The 16,880-nt window shown below is 33.8% G+C and overlaps 1 protein-coding gene across 10 annotated transcripts in view; it reads right to left on the minus strand.

The window, feature by feature from the left end:
- Positions 1 to 16,880, minus strand: part of GRIA4 (glutamate ionotropic receptor AMPA type subunit 4) — a 680,457-nt gene that overhangs the window by 48,562 nt on the left and 615,015 nt on the right. For all 10 annotated transcript variants that reach the window (XM_024975311.2, XM_024975310.2, XM_024975315.2 and 7 more), the window contains 3 exons: positions 11,713 to 12,083; positions 9,136 to 9,334; positions 2,877 to 3,124 (listed from right to left, as the gene is read on the minus strand). In XM_024975311.2, coding sequence (XP_024831079.1) covers positions 2,877 to 3,124; positions 9,136 to 9,334; positions 11,713 to 12,083 — 818 coding nt within the window. The remainder of the gene's footprint in view (positions 1 to 2,876; positions 3,125 to 9,135; positions 9,335 to 11,712; positions 12,084 to 16,880) is intronic.

Consider the following 16,880-nt stretch of genomic DNA (forward strand, 5'->3'; position numbering starts at 1 on the left):
GGTATTCCTCATTTAAAAACCATGTAATAGCCAACAAATCTGTATTAACTAAATTATGATTCACTCTAAGGAATCTTTAGCAGTTTACTTATTGCATGGCAAAGTTAAAAGTATAGAAAGTAGTGTAATACAGATAGTATACAAAAGAAAGTACCATTTTGATAGTAAAGTATACAACTTTACTATGTATACTTATATAGAAGGAAGATTTTTTCCTTTTCTTAAAGTCTCATGTTGCCCATGAATCAAAACAGCAGCAGTTGAAAGAAAGCCATAACTAATGACAATGAAATAGACCAGTCTCACTGTATCCAAAACTATTAACCCAAAAATCCGGTTAAAAAAGATCTTACAGGAAAATAGACTTAGTCTTAACTGAACAAATAAGGAAGAAAGCTTTCAAAGATACTTTGATGCAGGTATACCCTCTGGATTTTGCTCTAAGGACTGTGATTCTTTTGCATTTTCTTTTTTATACAGAAGCTGCCTATTAGTCCATCTCTACATTCTTCTCTACGTTAGTTTCCCTGTTTTGAAGCAGAAGGTTACTGGTTGAATAAGAACAAGAATTTAAGCTTAATGAGCCTCCTACTCAGCAGGGCTAAGTGTGAAGGAGTGAAGAGGTGTGGGTAAGGTGAATGCTGGTTAGCCCTCAGTGCCCTTCCAGTATTCTCAAAGGCAGGACAAAATGACTGTTTTTGTCTTGCAGGGGCCAGCTTGCTCAGGAAATTGTGGCATGTGTAAAGCAAAGCACATAAACAACTCTTCACCCAGGAAGCTGAGTTTAACAACTGCCTCATTAACAAGATCCAGGGAAAGACAGGAAAAGCAGGGGGAGGCCAGAGCTGATTATTATACAGTTCTAGACAGATGAAGTCCTTCAGCTTCCCCCCAAACAATCCCTGTAGTGTGGATTTGACAAAGTGGCACATTTAAGACGGGAACACTGTTGCTATCAATGGGAGTCCGGCGCACCAGTATCTGCAGGCCAAATTCAGTCCCTGGAACTTGCCTTTATCAGTAGACACAAGACAGAGGACAAGGCAGCCACATCCACAGAGAATTAACTAAGAGCAAATGCTACATCCAGTGAATGCAATCAATAGTCTGAACAGTGATCTACATATCAACCACCATAGCTGTCTCCTTTTGGGTGTTTTAAAAATAATTTATACTTTGTACTCTTGTAGTTACTATTTTGATGGAGATGTATTTGCCACATGGCCTCACTGAGATTACATCTTTCTTATATTTCATTAAACAAAAGAAACCCTTTAAAGACCAAATACCCTGATGCCTGATTCTGAATAGCTAACATGTTTTGGGGTAGAATTTTATCATGGATAATTGATTTATTTATTTTGATATTTCACAATTCTTTATTGATCTATACTTTGCCCAGCATTATTTAAGAACTACAGATTCCTCTGTTATAGTTAGAGGATTCCCATGGATAATTTATGTTGGACTTCCCCCTTGCACAATTCTCCAGTTTCACATGGGAAGTATGTTTAAATAAACCTGACTTCAGAATTGCCAAAGTTTACACTCAAATTTGTCTTTACTGGCTAACTTTTTTCTATCTCTTTAAAAACCATCCCTTTTGAACATAACATGAAACCACTCTCTAATTGTTACAGTGTTGTTTACAAGCACAAAATATTGGTTTAACACAACTTTTCAGTACTAGTATTTGTTTCTTATATTTGTCTCAACTCCTCCACCATCCAATACAGACACCCAAAGCACTCCGCAGTTGCCCCTTGGAAACCAATCATATATTATTATATCATTTTCACTCTTAACTAGGCAATAGTACAGGTCTTATTACCTTAATTTTCCAAGGCTTACCAGAAACATCATTTCTCAAGATCAGGTTCTTGGTTAATTCCTTTAGCAAAGATTCTGATTTCCTCTTGAATCTGTGCTTTGTATGAATCTCTCCTAAACAGCACTGAGACCAGAGTAATTTGTCAGTTGTCACTTTTGACCCTGGCTTTATTCTAGCCCCAGTAACCAAAAAGCAGCCTTTATTACTTAAGGAAAATAGGAAACACTGCCTCCTGGACATAAACATGTGGATTTTCTATGTCCAGGACCAAAAGGGTAAAAAGGGCAGGTTTTACCAACATTTCCTTAAGAATTAAAGTGCCACTTTTAACACTTGTGGGCTATTAACCACATGTGTGATGCTTTAGTCATAAGTCATATTTTAGGGGTCTATGTGTTAACAATTTTGCATTGTTATTGGGTCTAATTTTACAGATCTTACTTATGCCACACTCCCTTTGCAACAGGTGAGAGTGTGACTTGAGTAAGCACCATAAAATCAGAGCCCAGTTTTCCCTCCTGCATTTTTAAATAAATGTGATTTGCAAAGTTAGCATCAGTACAACATCAGGATTTTCTAAAAATATAATGATGTCATAATAAATGAAACATTGAAATGGAAAAAAAAAGTGTTTTTCTAGAAGATGTTGATTTCTTCATAGAAACTAGTGGGCAGGCATAATTTTAAAAAATAATGAAAAATGTAGAATTATTACTGACACAATGAGAATGTAGATTTCAGTGACCAAAAAAAGTTGATGAGATATAGAAGCATATGCTACCCATGTTTTAGGCCCACTGGAAGCAGCTAGTGTTCAACCAGTTTGGTTTTTATATGGCCTTAAAAGATATATGTCGATTATGATTAATTATTCTAAAATTAAAAAAAATTACCTGGTTGTTGACCAAAAAATATGAAATGGAGAGAAAGAAAAACAAACAAACATACCATGTTCACACACAAAACAAAATAATTCTCTCAGGGACATCAGGGAAGGTGGAATACTATAACAACACATGTTATATTGTTATACTATTCCACCCACCTTAATGAAGAGCCCTTGGGCGTTGCTACTCCATAGCCTTTTGAATCCAGATTTCCTCCAACTTTCATTGTGTCACATGGCTTTCGCTGCTCAATGTATTCATTCATAGTGGACTCCAGGAGAAAGGCAAATTTGCCCTTGGATTTTCGGACACGAGCTACTCCCTCAGCTGTAGTCCTAGTGAACACTGATGGCTCTGCTGATCGCATGTAGGTCCACATCTTTTCATACACTGCTATTTTTGATCTCTGGAGGAAATTAAAATAAAATTAAATACAGGAAAGAAGGGAACAAGATGTTAATATTGACTGAACTGGAATCAGGATAAAGCCTTTTACATTACCCCCTAATTCCAATTTGTCATAATTAGAAAACTGCCTTTTACCATTAAGAAAATCAATGAAATGAAAGATATTTAAAAGTGATATTTGATGAAAAAGGTACCTCATGTCATAATTACCCTAGTTAACTGCTTAAAGAACAACTTATTGTTTTTATAAAAAATATACATCCATAGAGAGAGTTGTACTGAATTATAGCAAACAAGGAGGATTGTTATATTGTTTTATTTTTATATTTTTCCATGTCTCCAAGTGTTAGTGAGAACCATTCTAAAAAGATACATACAAAATATGCAGTTCCTATCAAGTCAGTAGTTGAGCACCAAAGGAGGAGGAGAAATCTGCCCTAGTTTGTAAACCAAATATCTATAAAACAAGAATCAAATTTTAGGTCCACCAAAGCATTTTTAGACCTTTTCTAACAAAGTGTCCAAATAGAACATACATTAAACTTAAAGAGAAATGATTCCTGTTTTTCCACTTTCTATTTTGGAAAGTTAGTTTTTCTAATCCCTTGACTTCAGTAAAGAAACTTTATTTTTTTTATTTATTGGCTCGATCTACACTGCTTTTTGTACTTAATTTATTCAATTCCTTTTGTGGGTATCTGCATTTATATTAAATTTTTTTATCCACACATTCTTTTTTTTTAATTTGAAAATATATCCAAGTGAATGCAAATGTCCCTAAGGATGTGTTTAATAAAATAGAAAAGCCTGAATCCTGTTTGGTGTTTGTTAATACAAAGATACACACAGACTTTTATCTGGTTTAGTTATTTTTGTTCAATAGCAAAGTGGGGAAATTTTGCACCTGAATTAAAACTAAAAGCAATGGAGATTTCCACCAAACTTGACTCTATGCATGAGGCCAAATTCTGAGTATCGTGTATACTTATTTAAGCCAACTTTGGTTACCAGAAGATAGAGTCCAACAAGAAGCAGATATTCAATAACTGACAAGGAACCTGAATAGCAAACTTAAGAATACATGTTCTGGGCAAAAGCAAATTACTCAGATGATTGATTAAAAGTGGTGTTCAAAATTTTCGCTTCATAAGATGGGAATTTAGCAATCAATAAACCTATACAATAAACCACACAAGATATTCGCATATGTAAAAAATCGAACTCCAGATATTTTATGTTAATATACATTCAGATAGTGATAAATATCAGATGGGAAATAGATATCCTGAAAAGTTTCAGGAAATAGAAATTATTTATTTCAGGAAATAGGTATCTGAAATGTTTTTACATTATATACTTAAAAATATCTCATGATACAGAGATCCTGATATATTTGTGTATGTGTGTTCAGGTAATGACAGGTTTCTTCTCGCTACAGAAATCCTCATATTAGGAACATTCTATGCCAACTATATTTCAATTGCAAAGATTCTATGTGGTTCCAGGGCAGAAGATTATCTGAATTAATAAGATCCACTAGGGAGGCCATATTGCCTGGCCTCATTCATTTCATCTCTAATAATGAAGTTCTCTTCCAGAGAATGAACTATTCCATTTTATAGTGAGTTCCAATCTCTGAAAATCATAAACTCTCTGGATTACTCAATCTTGTCTTTAAACATCTATTCTGGTTATTTTAATTTAGAGACTTGATGGTAAACATCTATCAGCCATATAGTAATACATATACATATATATATATATATATATATATTTGCTTCACTGTGTATACTAAATTGAAACTAGAAGAAATAAAATCTGAGTATTATTTTGATCAAAATTTCTTTAAAAAAATTTAAGAATACAAGAATCATGCTTGTTACTTGCCAACTTTCTTATTATTCAGTATCTCGTTACAGGAACAAGAAACAAGTAAACAAAACTAACACAGCAAAATGGAAAAAAGAAAGATTTTAGGGCTTGGTAATTATGCAAGTAATTTTACAATATAAATGCAACAGAAAATTAAAGCAAGTGATTTTTGTAAAGGAATAAAATACCTTTGTTATTGATATTTTATTGTAGTCCATTCCCATAATATTAATGTGAGGAAGATTACTGCTGTATTTGTTTAAATCATATTGATTACATATACCATAAATGCAAAAGAAACTAACTCCTTTAAAATCCTGAAGAAAGAGGAATCTTTAGTGTAATTATGCTTAACAGTTCTTATGTATCAGTATAATATAAATTAGGAATGATGAAAGAAACTTTTTATAAAAAATTTATATGGTGTGTCACAATGTTAGTGTTTAAAAATTCTGATTCTGATTTAAAAGGGGCAAGGTTTAGAAAAAATCAAATCCACATGGTGGAGAAGGTCAAGTGGGAGAATTCAAGAAGTAAAGCACTGGAAATAATATTGCTGTGCCTTACCTGTCACTGTATGAGAGTGTTGTTAAGGAACGAGGGCAAGGTAATCCTTATAAATTTGATAAGACAGGCTAAACTCAGGAAATTTCTGCAGACCCAGCAAGTTCATAAATGTAATGATAATAGCACGTTTAATATCTTCATCTTCAATTGTAAAGATCAGGTTTGGGGAGTGAATATGCTCAAGGTAATAAGCAAAGGTAATATATCACCATTTTTTAAAATCATAAAATTAATGTCAGTTTCATCTTTATTATGAAACACAATATATGGGAAGCTATTTAATTTAGAACACTATTTTATTTAAAATAATTCTTGGAGATTTAAAAATGTGCTTTCTTTTTAATTTCTCAAAATTAAGTATTTTGCCATTTTTGCTTTTAATATAAATATAAAAATGTCATACACTGTAGTTGATATTTACATTGTTATCATGTGAATTATTTCCTGCTTTTAGTAGCTTATGCAGCAAGACTAAAGTTCCAGTAAGAGCTCATCAATGCACTATGATCATATTATAACAACTGAGATACTAATCTAATTTCACTGATGACAAACAGGCACAGGATAAAATTGCACTGAAATGAAAATCAGTGTGTTCAAATCAGGTATAATGTAAAAGTGCCTTTACAAAAGCCAGTCATTAAGTGACAAACACAAAATTTATTTAAATGCCTTTGCTGCTGCTGCTGCTAAGTCGCTTCAGTCGTGTTCGACTCTGTGCGACCCCATAGACGGCAGCCCACCAGGCTCCGCCGTCCCTGGGATTCTCCAGGCAAGAACACTGGAGTGGGTTGCCATTTCCTTCTCCAACGCATGAGCGTGAAAAGAGAAAGTGAAGTCTTTCAGTCGTGTCCGACTCTTCGCGACCCCATGGACTGCAGCCTACCAGGCTCCTCCGTTCATGGGGTTTTCCAGGCAAGAGTACTGGAGTGGGGTGCCATTGCCTTCTCCTTAAATGCCTCTATGTGTATGGTTAACAAGGTGCACATAACAAGAGACTTATCAAGTTTCTTAATGGGGCAAAACCAAGGCAATAGTTGAATTCAGATGTTATTTTCCCCTTGGCTTAAATCTTTTCCTAGAACAACGGCAACATTTTTTGAAGTCCTGAGTATAGATAACTGCCTGAGGCAATTTAGTGAAGCTGACAGATGTACAATTACTGTGTTCCTGTAAGAAAACATTTTGATAGGGACGAAAATACCTTTCATGGTCTATTTCTTCAGTCTATCAGACAAATAGTTTATTTAAACCAGGTCATCATGTATGAGAGAGGAGGAAGAACACAGGGTAGGAAATGAATGAGGTTTTTATCAGAGAAATGAAATTTATGAATTCCTGGAAGTGTGCTTCCAGGGAAAATGATTTTCTTGTCCCATTTGGGTTCAACTTTTCTACAGCATAAATACCTATACTTATGAAACTCTTTCAATTTTAAAATTGGAATTGGGTAGGACAGAAAGGAGATAGGGCATGGTGACTGAACAACTTATATGGAAGACTCTGTGTCTAGGAAGCAGTTTTCTTTATTCCTATATTTTTAATCAATATATTCTCTTATCTACCTCATTAGTTTTTTAAATTTGAGAAGTTTTTAAAAATTTTATAAAGATTAGAAATAATATTTTCAATATACTTGATGACAAAGAGATTTACAGAGAGTCAGCTTTGAAATATTTTCAGGAAATCACTCTGATGTTTCTTTTCTCCTTTTTCACTCAAAGCAGAATGATGAACTTATAAACATTTGCTTTATTTACATGAAAATCAGCCATCATTTTTTAGTAAAATGCAATGAATAGAACAAATGTGTATACTATTTATACTGATTTTTAGGCAAATCACTACATTTTACCTACTTTCTTTTGTGTGAAACTTTAATGACAACCCACTCCACGATTCTTGCCTGGAAAACCCCATGGACAGAGGAGCCTGGAAGGCTATAGTCCTTGGGCTTGTAGAGTTGGACACAACTGAGTGACTAACACTTTCATCTTTTAGATTTCTAGCAAGGTTTTGAAGTTATGCTCAAATGTATTAGAGCAGTATGCTATTATATTAAGCTTTAGAGACTGGGATGCACTTAGTAAGTTAAAAAAGTTTGGCTAATTAAGTTTATTCATAGCGTATGGTTAATAAAATATATTGTCATGACTATTATTTATAGTTTTAGAAAAATCTACAAATACTTTATAATTAACTTAAAATTTTATATCTCTTTGTAATGTTCCAAATTGTTGACAAATATGTTCACTGTCTGTTTTTTTCTTTTTTAAAAACACAATGTGCAGGGATGGGTTGGACAGTTTTAGAATAATTTGCTGTGTTACATCAGTGATTTAGTTTTACATCAGTGATTTAGTGTTACATCAGCATTTATAGTATATAAGAATACTATAATTGAATTTTTTTAAAAAAGAGAAATATCTTATCAAAATTCAAGTGCATGAAACTTAAGCCTGGCTTAAGGAGTAACTTGCAACCTGAATGAGAAAACAATAAATGTATACGTTTAAAATGAAAGTATAATTTCCCAAGTACTATATATGAGTGAATTTGCTTTAAAGGGCTATCATTAATTTTACATAATAGTTTAGGAAAATAGTGAAATATATCTTGTCCTCTAAATTGTTAAATATCTAGTCTCTAAGCAATTGATGTTTAATACTAATATAAGATGCAATTATTACCTAGCTAAATATCTGTGAATATGTTACCCTTACTACTTTTTAGTTTTTTGGTTCTGAAGTCACAAAATGAACCTTTATCTCTGATCAGATATTATGAAATTTATATTTCTGGATTTAAGTAAAACAAGAGTAAAAGAGATTCTCTGATCAAAAAATTCATCCTTAGAGTGGCACTAGGGGCTGAAAACCAAAAACCTCCAAAATACTTGCCATCCTGATGGCAAGCCAAAGGAATCATATCCATATGTGAAATGCAATTATATCAGTTTGAGCAATTTTATCTGCAAAAGCAGAGAAGTCAGCTCAAATGAAATACCACACAATGTTTTACAAGGGTGCTAGAACTTAGTAATTATTGTTCTCTTTATCTAGTGAGAAAGCAAATATATTGCTTTGAAATCCATTGTTACAGAATACATTATGGAACAATAAACCTCATATAAGTATTATAACATGCTATTAAGGCTTTGATACTCAAATGCAGTAAGGTTATTGTATTTTTTTTTATGCCCTGTTTTCATTTTTATGCTCTAAGTCCTAAAGCATAGACAAATCCAAATCTTGTCAGATAAAGTATCATCATGGCATTATCTGGAATCTTTGGGATGAATTATTAAATAAAGTTTCTTTATTTAACTTTTTTGCTGTTACTTTTCCTTAGTGAGGGTCCCTCTTGCAATGTGAATAAATCAATAGGCTTTTGCAACTTAAAGTGACTAAAATCCAAGTAGAAATATACAGCATAGCTATGTTTAAATATAGCAGTTACCATTGTGTTTGCAAAGCCTATAATAGCTAGAGCCCATAGTATAATTGTTTGCAGAATTGCTTAAATTTCAAAGTTATGAACATTTCCTTTTTTGTTTTCCCCTCAACTTACTCTGAAGAATTCTTTTGTTGACCCTGAATCCAGTGTTCCATAGGCAATTTCTGTTTGTTTGGCCAAATCTTCTGCACTTTCTATGGGGGAGACCATTCTCTCAACCGTCAGGAAAGCAGCGAGGTTAGCAGTATAAGATGATATAATGATGAGTGTAAAGAACCACCAAACACCTCCAACAATTCGTCCTGAGAGGGATCTAAACATGGATAAGATAATGTACATTTTCCTTTCTATAATCAACATAAAGAAAAGAAATACCATTGTGTATGTTTAAAAATAATTGCAAGTGTCATTTTATGTTCTGAATAGTCTACTCAAGAATGATTCTAGTATCTCTGTATCATTTGATATCTTTCATGCTATATTGAATGTATAAATACCATTTAAAAAATACTTTTCCTTTTAATTGTTTACTTGGCAGAAATGTAGAACCAAATGCCATTCCTTCAGATCCAGAGGAGGAACACTTGCTTAAATTCATTGACCCCCCTCTTACACTTCAGTGTCTCTGAAATTAGGATGCAGACTATGTTTGATGAGATAAAACACAGTATCACAGTTTGATTGGCAGCACTATTATAAAATAGCAATACATCTTAACAACGGGTAAGCTCTTAGATTTGATACAAGATGCTAGATGCTTTTGTGAGAGAACTTGTTTTTACCTTCAGTCAGAGGTATGCAAGGATAGATGGGACATATGCCAAGGTAGGGCTTGACCAGAAAAATACCTAGGATTGGTCTCCAAGGAACCATAGTTGAGAACATTTTGTTTGTTTGTTGGATAAAAATATTCTATTTCTTTTCTGAGTGGAGGATGAGATATGTCTTAAAGTGCTTTCCACATGGGTATAAAAGTGTTCTCTTTGCCACTGCTTGCATGAGACCAAAGAATGTGACTTTTCAATGTGCAGTATGACAGCACTGAAAACTGATGCTAGAGCTCAAAAAATGTTTTTTCTCACCCTTTCTCCGGCTATCAAGGATGTGTGAGTGAGCAGAGGAAAAGTGAGAATGAAATGAATAAAAAATTCAGAGCATAGTCATAATTAATTTCACCCAATAGGACCATCGGACTACCTAAAATTCCTGTGACAACTATTTTAAAATATTTTCTTAGTATTTTTCATGGCATTTCTAGCTTAAAATGCTCTCTTCTTAATGTTACTATATAAGTGGCACCTATTGGTTTTAACTTAGCATTTACTTAATCCTGATTTTTAAAACCATAAAATTATTACTTGATTTGTTTTGATTTCTTTTCATTAATTGAAAATTATTTATTCAAATTCCTATACTGGAATTTATGCACATTTATAGTGTTCCAGTAGTCATGTATGGATGTGAGAGTTGGACTGAGAGTTGGACTCAGCTCAGAGAAAGCTGAGCGCCGAAGAATTGATGGTTTTGAACTGTAGTGTTGGAGAAGACTCTTGAGAGTCCCTTGGACTGCAAGAAGATCCAACCAGTCCATTCTGAAGGAGATCAGCCCTGGGATTTCTTTGGAAGGAATGATGCTAAAAGTGAAATTCCAGTACTTTGGCCACCTCATGCAAAGAGTTGACTCATTGGAAAAGACTCTGATGCTGGGAGGGATTGGGGGCAGGAGGAGAAGGGGATGACAGAGGATGAGATGACTGGATGGCATCACCAACTTGATGGATGTGAGTTTGAGTGAACTCCATGAGTTGGTGATGGACAGGGAGGCCTGGCGTGCTGCGATTCATGGGGTCGCAAAGAGTCGGACACGACTGAGCGACTGAACTGAACTGAACTGGGTCATCAGGAATACAAAGTGCATTGTTGCTAAAATGTCTCTTTTTAAGAAAGATTTCTTAAAATGATACACATATATGTGATGCCAATATGTCACTATTTAAATTTAATTCTTAGCTTCTCTTGCCTTTACCTACTTTTCTCAGAGAAATTTGATATTTTTCTTGTAGCAGTAGGTTGGCTGCATTTTTGGCAAACTTAACTAAACTATGTCTTAACTGACATGAGATGTGATTCCACAGATAAAACATATATAGTATTTACATTTCTGACTCTGTATACTGCTTAGCTTGTTTATGATTGTTTAGAAAATAGTATATCTGGAACTACTATATTCATTTAGGTCTTAGGTAATTTCATGGCAGATATTTACATTAAGCTACACAGGATTTAAGTTGAATTCAAAACTAATCCTGAAAAATGAACAATAATGACAAAACATTTGATTTTATAAAGGAAATAACATGAAAATAAATTTCTTTTCTTAAGAATTTAGGTTTAGTTTCCACCTGTCAAGTCACCATAGGATATATTAATACTAAATGATTTTTGATGGGTTCTGATGGGTTCCATATGTTCCTTTTCCAGTGGGAAATTAACCTTTATGATGCATCCATACTTTGTGCTAATCTGGAAAAATTGGTTATGAGTATATTTAGATTAATTTGGGGGGTACAAAGTCTTTCTCTGTTTTAGGTAATGCTCTGCCTCTAGAATAAGAACATATAGAGAGAAGTTATGCACAATATTTAGAATTACTAGGGAGTTGGTGAAGAACTTAAGGGCTTTGAAACTAACCTGGGTGAAATGTCACATCCTTGCTGCATAAAAGCACCCAGGGAAAACCAGAGGCTGTTAAAGATGCCAAACTCATTGGGAGGCTGGTCGCTGGGTCCTTCCTTCCCGTCTTCCGGCTCTTCTGTGTGCCACTCGTATGGACTAAACCTACTAACCAGGAACAAGACCACGCTGACACCGATGTAGGCAAAGACTATGCACATCCAAATCTCATAGGCCAGAGGATCCAAGAAGGAAAACACTCCTGGTTTAGATTTCTGAGGCTTTTTGATCATAATAGATATGCCCAAACTCATGAAGGGCTTAGAGAAGTCAATGACCTCCTCTCGGACCAAAGTGATTGTCAGAGGGGCAATAGCAATCTCTGCTTTCTATAAAAGAAAAGACACATGAAAAAAATGTAGGTTAATAGATTCCATGAGCCATTTAGTACCAGATTGATTCACTCAAATTTTAACTTGTTAGTATTTATTCTACATATTTGGGGAATACCTACAATAAATAAGGCCAGTGACAAAGATGAACAGTAGTTTTTTTTATAAGATATTATGTCACTTTAATTGCAAATATATTTTTATTTGTGCTAGTAATTAGATAAGAGGGAGAGAAAAAGAGAAAGAGTAGGCATAGCAAAAATAGCTTAAACTCAAATAACTGCATTAGTCTTTAAGGGTCTGACATAGTACAGAGGAGGACACTTGAAAGTTTTCCCATATGGCTGAATTTATGAATTTATTAGCTAGAATTGCTGATATTTTGCAGTCTTTTCTATTTTATTTGGAATGTTGTCACTAAGTCATTACTTGGCCATTCCTTAAAATTATGAATTGCAAATTTCAAATAGCCTTTTCTTTTTTATTCCTTTCCAGTTACGAGAAAACCTAGCATGAAGCTTGTGTTTGTAAAATAGAATAAACCTGTTGTTTGACAACATTTTTCAACTCAGAATACAAACAAAAATCTGGAAATTGGCATTTATTTCTTCCTATTTACATACTTTGACTTCTGCTTTCAATTTCTAAAACAGATTTTGGAAATGGTACATTCAATTCTTATAAATTTTATTAATAAGATACCAGCTTCCATTTTTATGTTGTGATTCTGAGTAACTTTTCTGAACCAGTTTCCATTATCTCCAAAATTAAGATATTTTCTTAATGTTTACCTCATTACATTATTGTGATTATTAAACAAATCTTAATAAAACAATAAAACATTTACTGAAAAGTTACTGAGAGATTTTATGTCTATGTGGATTTAACTGTTTTGAATGGCTTCTCACTTAACCACCGTAAACAGATAAACAATGTTATGCTTATCATTGTTTTACAGATGGTTGAGACTGAGACTCAAATTAGTTTTACACATCATAGCAGCTCTGCAATTTGAGATTGTATTTCTGTTAAATCATGCCATCACTAAAATCAAATGAAATGAAGTATGGTGAAAAAACTGTAAATTGTTACATGATCTACAAATGAGAAAATTTTTTTTGATTATTTATTTTAGAAGGAAAATATTTGGTACTAAAATGGAATCTGAAACACAGACATATATGTTCTTACGCCACTTTTATATTCACTCTATATATCTTTAGGCCCCTGGATTGATATGATGGCCAGCAGCTTGGTACAAAGGCAACTGGAGGGTTAGAATGGGAAATGTACTCTTGCTGTCATGCTTTCCACAGAGTGTCTGAAAAGTAACTGCATATGTTTTCAAGTGGGAATAAATTTAGTTCACATCAAAAATGCCTATATATCATACAAAAGTCAGAATCATTTTTGAGAGGTTATTACTTCCCCATTATTATTACTATTTGTTTAATTTTCATTATACAGTGATATATGAAGTAGGTATAGGATATAAAAACAGAAACAGAAAATTAAGAAAAGTTATCTTCATTTCCTTCATTACTCTTATTTTTTAAATATGCCCTATCAGAAATTATTTTATGAATATTATTTTTCTTATTTTAAAATTGGATAATATAGAACATGATATTTTATAATTCCTTTTCTCAAGAGAATATGATGAGGTATTTCAACATTATTTCAACATATATAGTAAAAATAAGTCTTAATGATTGCAAATATTTTATCATGTTAAAGTATCAAAATTTACTCATTCAATTTATTTTGGGGGGGATATCTGTATTATTCCCGGTTTAACACAATTTATAACAATGGTGATATAAACAACTTTGAAGACAAATCCTTACACATATCTTTGTTATTTAATGCTTATTACATATTTTGCCCAATTTTTCTCCCTAAAGATCATGCAAATTTGTATTGTTATCAGCACTGTGTGAAAGCACCTTCAGCTTTGAACGCTGGATATTCCCTGTGTATTTCCAGGGGATTTTTTCATTTATTCTCATTTATCTTCACCAATTTGTTAATCTCATTGTACTGACTTGAATTTTTTAAATTTTTGTAAAACTGACAATTTTACTCCTTTTATATGTTACTTGTCACAGTCTTCCCCACTTCCATAGGAGCTATTCTTTTTTTGCTCATTAATTTATGTGTTTTAAATATGTTAAAATATTATTTTCCATATATATATATTTTAGATATTCTTCCTAGCCATCGTTTTGTTTACATTACGTGGTTTGTGATATTTTATTTTAGTATACATGATTTAAAATTTTGTTGTAGCCATATAAAATTATACTTTTGTATTTTCAGCCTTTGGTTTCATGCTTAGAAAAATCCTTCTCATAGTGTATGATCAACCTCAATATATACTTTATTCTAGTACCTATAATCCCCCTATAATTTATCTAGCATATTAACATAACAATGTATTACAAAATTGTCCTGCTTTACCAGTAGGGATGAATGGATAATGCTTCCTTTCTCTGATGTGAAATACCACCTTTCGAATACTACACTGTTCTGTGTAGTATCTTCTGAAATTTTTTGCATATACAAGTGGCCATTAATGAGACTAAACACATTAAAGATAGAGGAGCATGAATAGAAATAAAAGAGTCTCCAGCACATAAAACTAGGTGCAATGGAAAGCAAACATTAGATAACAGTGGTTGATGGCAATGCTCAATAAGGACACACTTGAAATTCTGAAAGAGGCCAAGGAACAGAAGATATATTTGAGTTTTCTCTGCTAACTTTGGAGATGTTGCATTTGCCTTGTTCCATTAGCTCTCAGTGATTCCCAAAATTGAGAAAAATGTCCTTTGTAAGAGCTTGATAATATTTGGATTCTCAATGACTTCTGGAGTGAGGCCGATGAACCAGCATTCTTGTGGTATGACTTCCCTGGTGGCTCAGACGGTAAAGCATCTGCCTACAATGTGGGAGACCCGGGTTCGATCCCTGGGTTGGGAAGATGCCCTGGAGAAGGAAATGGCAACCCACTCCAGTTCTCTTGCCTGGAAAATCCCATGGATGGAGGGGGCCTAGTAGGCTACAGTCCATGGGGTCGCAAAGAGTTGGACACGACTGAGCGACTTCACTTTCACAAGTAATTCTAGTGTTGGCAGGACATGGAATTTGCTCTGAGAAAAATCTCTTTGGTTAAAATATGCATACAGAAGTACAGTAGGGAACAGGAAAAGGCCCTGGAGCAGTATACCACAGAAGATCCTATGAGGAATTTGTTGCAGTGTGCAGTAGTGACAGGCAGAAAGAACCTGAAAGTGTAAGGGAGGTTTTGAGCTTTGGGGTAACCACTTGGTGGTGTGCTGAGATCACATCTAAGTGTCTGGCAGATAATCTATTCCTAACAATTACAGTAACAAGGTTTGCAAAGGATAAAGTAAAAAATAAATAAATAAATAAACGGACTCAAAGTTAATCATCTTGCTGGCTTTGTTGAGTAGAAAAATATATACAGAGTTTTACTTAAGGCTTGTAAACTGAGAATTCATGTGTGCATTAGCAGTAAGAAAGGAAAAATAAAGCAGTTGAGAGGCAAGTAAAGGCTTTGCAGACACCAGAATGGAATATATCAAATCTGTGGAAAGTATATGAGACATGAACAAAGATTCTTTTCGGGAAAAAATTGGACAACTCAAGTGGTAAAGATCAGATTATTTAAATCCTTGCAAACTGGCTGAGGAATCAATAAAGAGTAATAACCCTTATGTTATCTTCTCTCTCTGAGAACAGCCTGACTTTGTGACTTTCTGTGCCATGTGACACATGTACTAGTGGTACAATTTTGTTGTTTGTAATTATACTACTCCCTTCATATCACTTGTTTTCACTATTTAAACAATATTCTCCCAATAAAACATCATCAAGAACACTTGCAAAGGAGTGAGCCTGGGTTACCAACTTGGTAAGGACTCCAGAGGAGAGATATGTAACAATTGTAGAAAATAACTGATTAGTTATCTGGTCTGAAATTAACTGACAATTCAAGAATGCGTTTTTGAGATGAGATACTCAGTAGTGTTTTCTGAAGGTAAATGAATTAGTGTAGTTCTAGGCACTAGGTTAGTGTTCACATTTAAAATCTTAAAATTTAATACATTACCAACAAACACATGCTTTAAGAACTCTTTTTCTTTGAGAATTAAAGCTCAGTATCAAACCGTTGATGAGCCCGGTGGTAAAATACTTTTTGATTTTTTAAGACTGAAAATTTTGTTTTCCTCATTTAGGGCACCTAACTAGTCAGCAGTTCTTTCAAATGACTATAAAGCTAATGAATTGCTTTTTAATGCCAAATAATTTCCTCTTACTGCTATAGCTGTTCTGTGCAGAGAATGTTCATTTTTTTCATGGTCTGAAAGCAGGATGTAGAAACGCAAAAGTATTGAACTGCAGTTCTGGCTCAAAAGTAAGCCCCTCTAGATACTTCAGTTATGTTCTAACTGGAGTGGGTTGCCTTGCCCTTCTCCAGGGGATCTTCCCGACCCAGGGATCAAACCCAAGCTTCCCGCATTGTGGGCAGATTCTTTATCACTTGAGCTGCCTGGGAAGCCCAATGTTCTAACTTGTTCTACTTTTATTCTTTCCTGGGGAAGGATTACTTTTGTGTAATTCTTAAGTTTTAAAGGGAGTCTTGGATAATTAATCAGAGAGAATGTGTTTTGAACATGAAATTTGTGAAATGTAAATTGGCTTATAGGGAATTTCAGAATACATTTCAAGTGTATATGACTTTTATTGGTTACTTGATGAATAGAACTC

The sequence above is a fragment of the Bos taurus genome, chromosome 15, assembly GCF_002263795.3.
Source record: "Bos taurus isolate L1 Dominette 01449 registration number 42190680 breed Hereford chromosome 15, ARS-UCD2.0, whole genome shotgun sequence".
Taxonomy (NCBI): Eukaryota; Metazoa; Chordata; class Mammalia; order Artiodactyla; family Bovidae; genus Bos; species Bos taurus.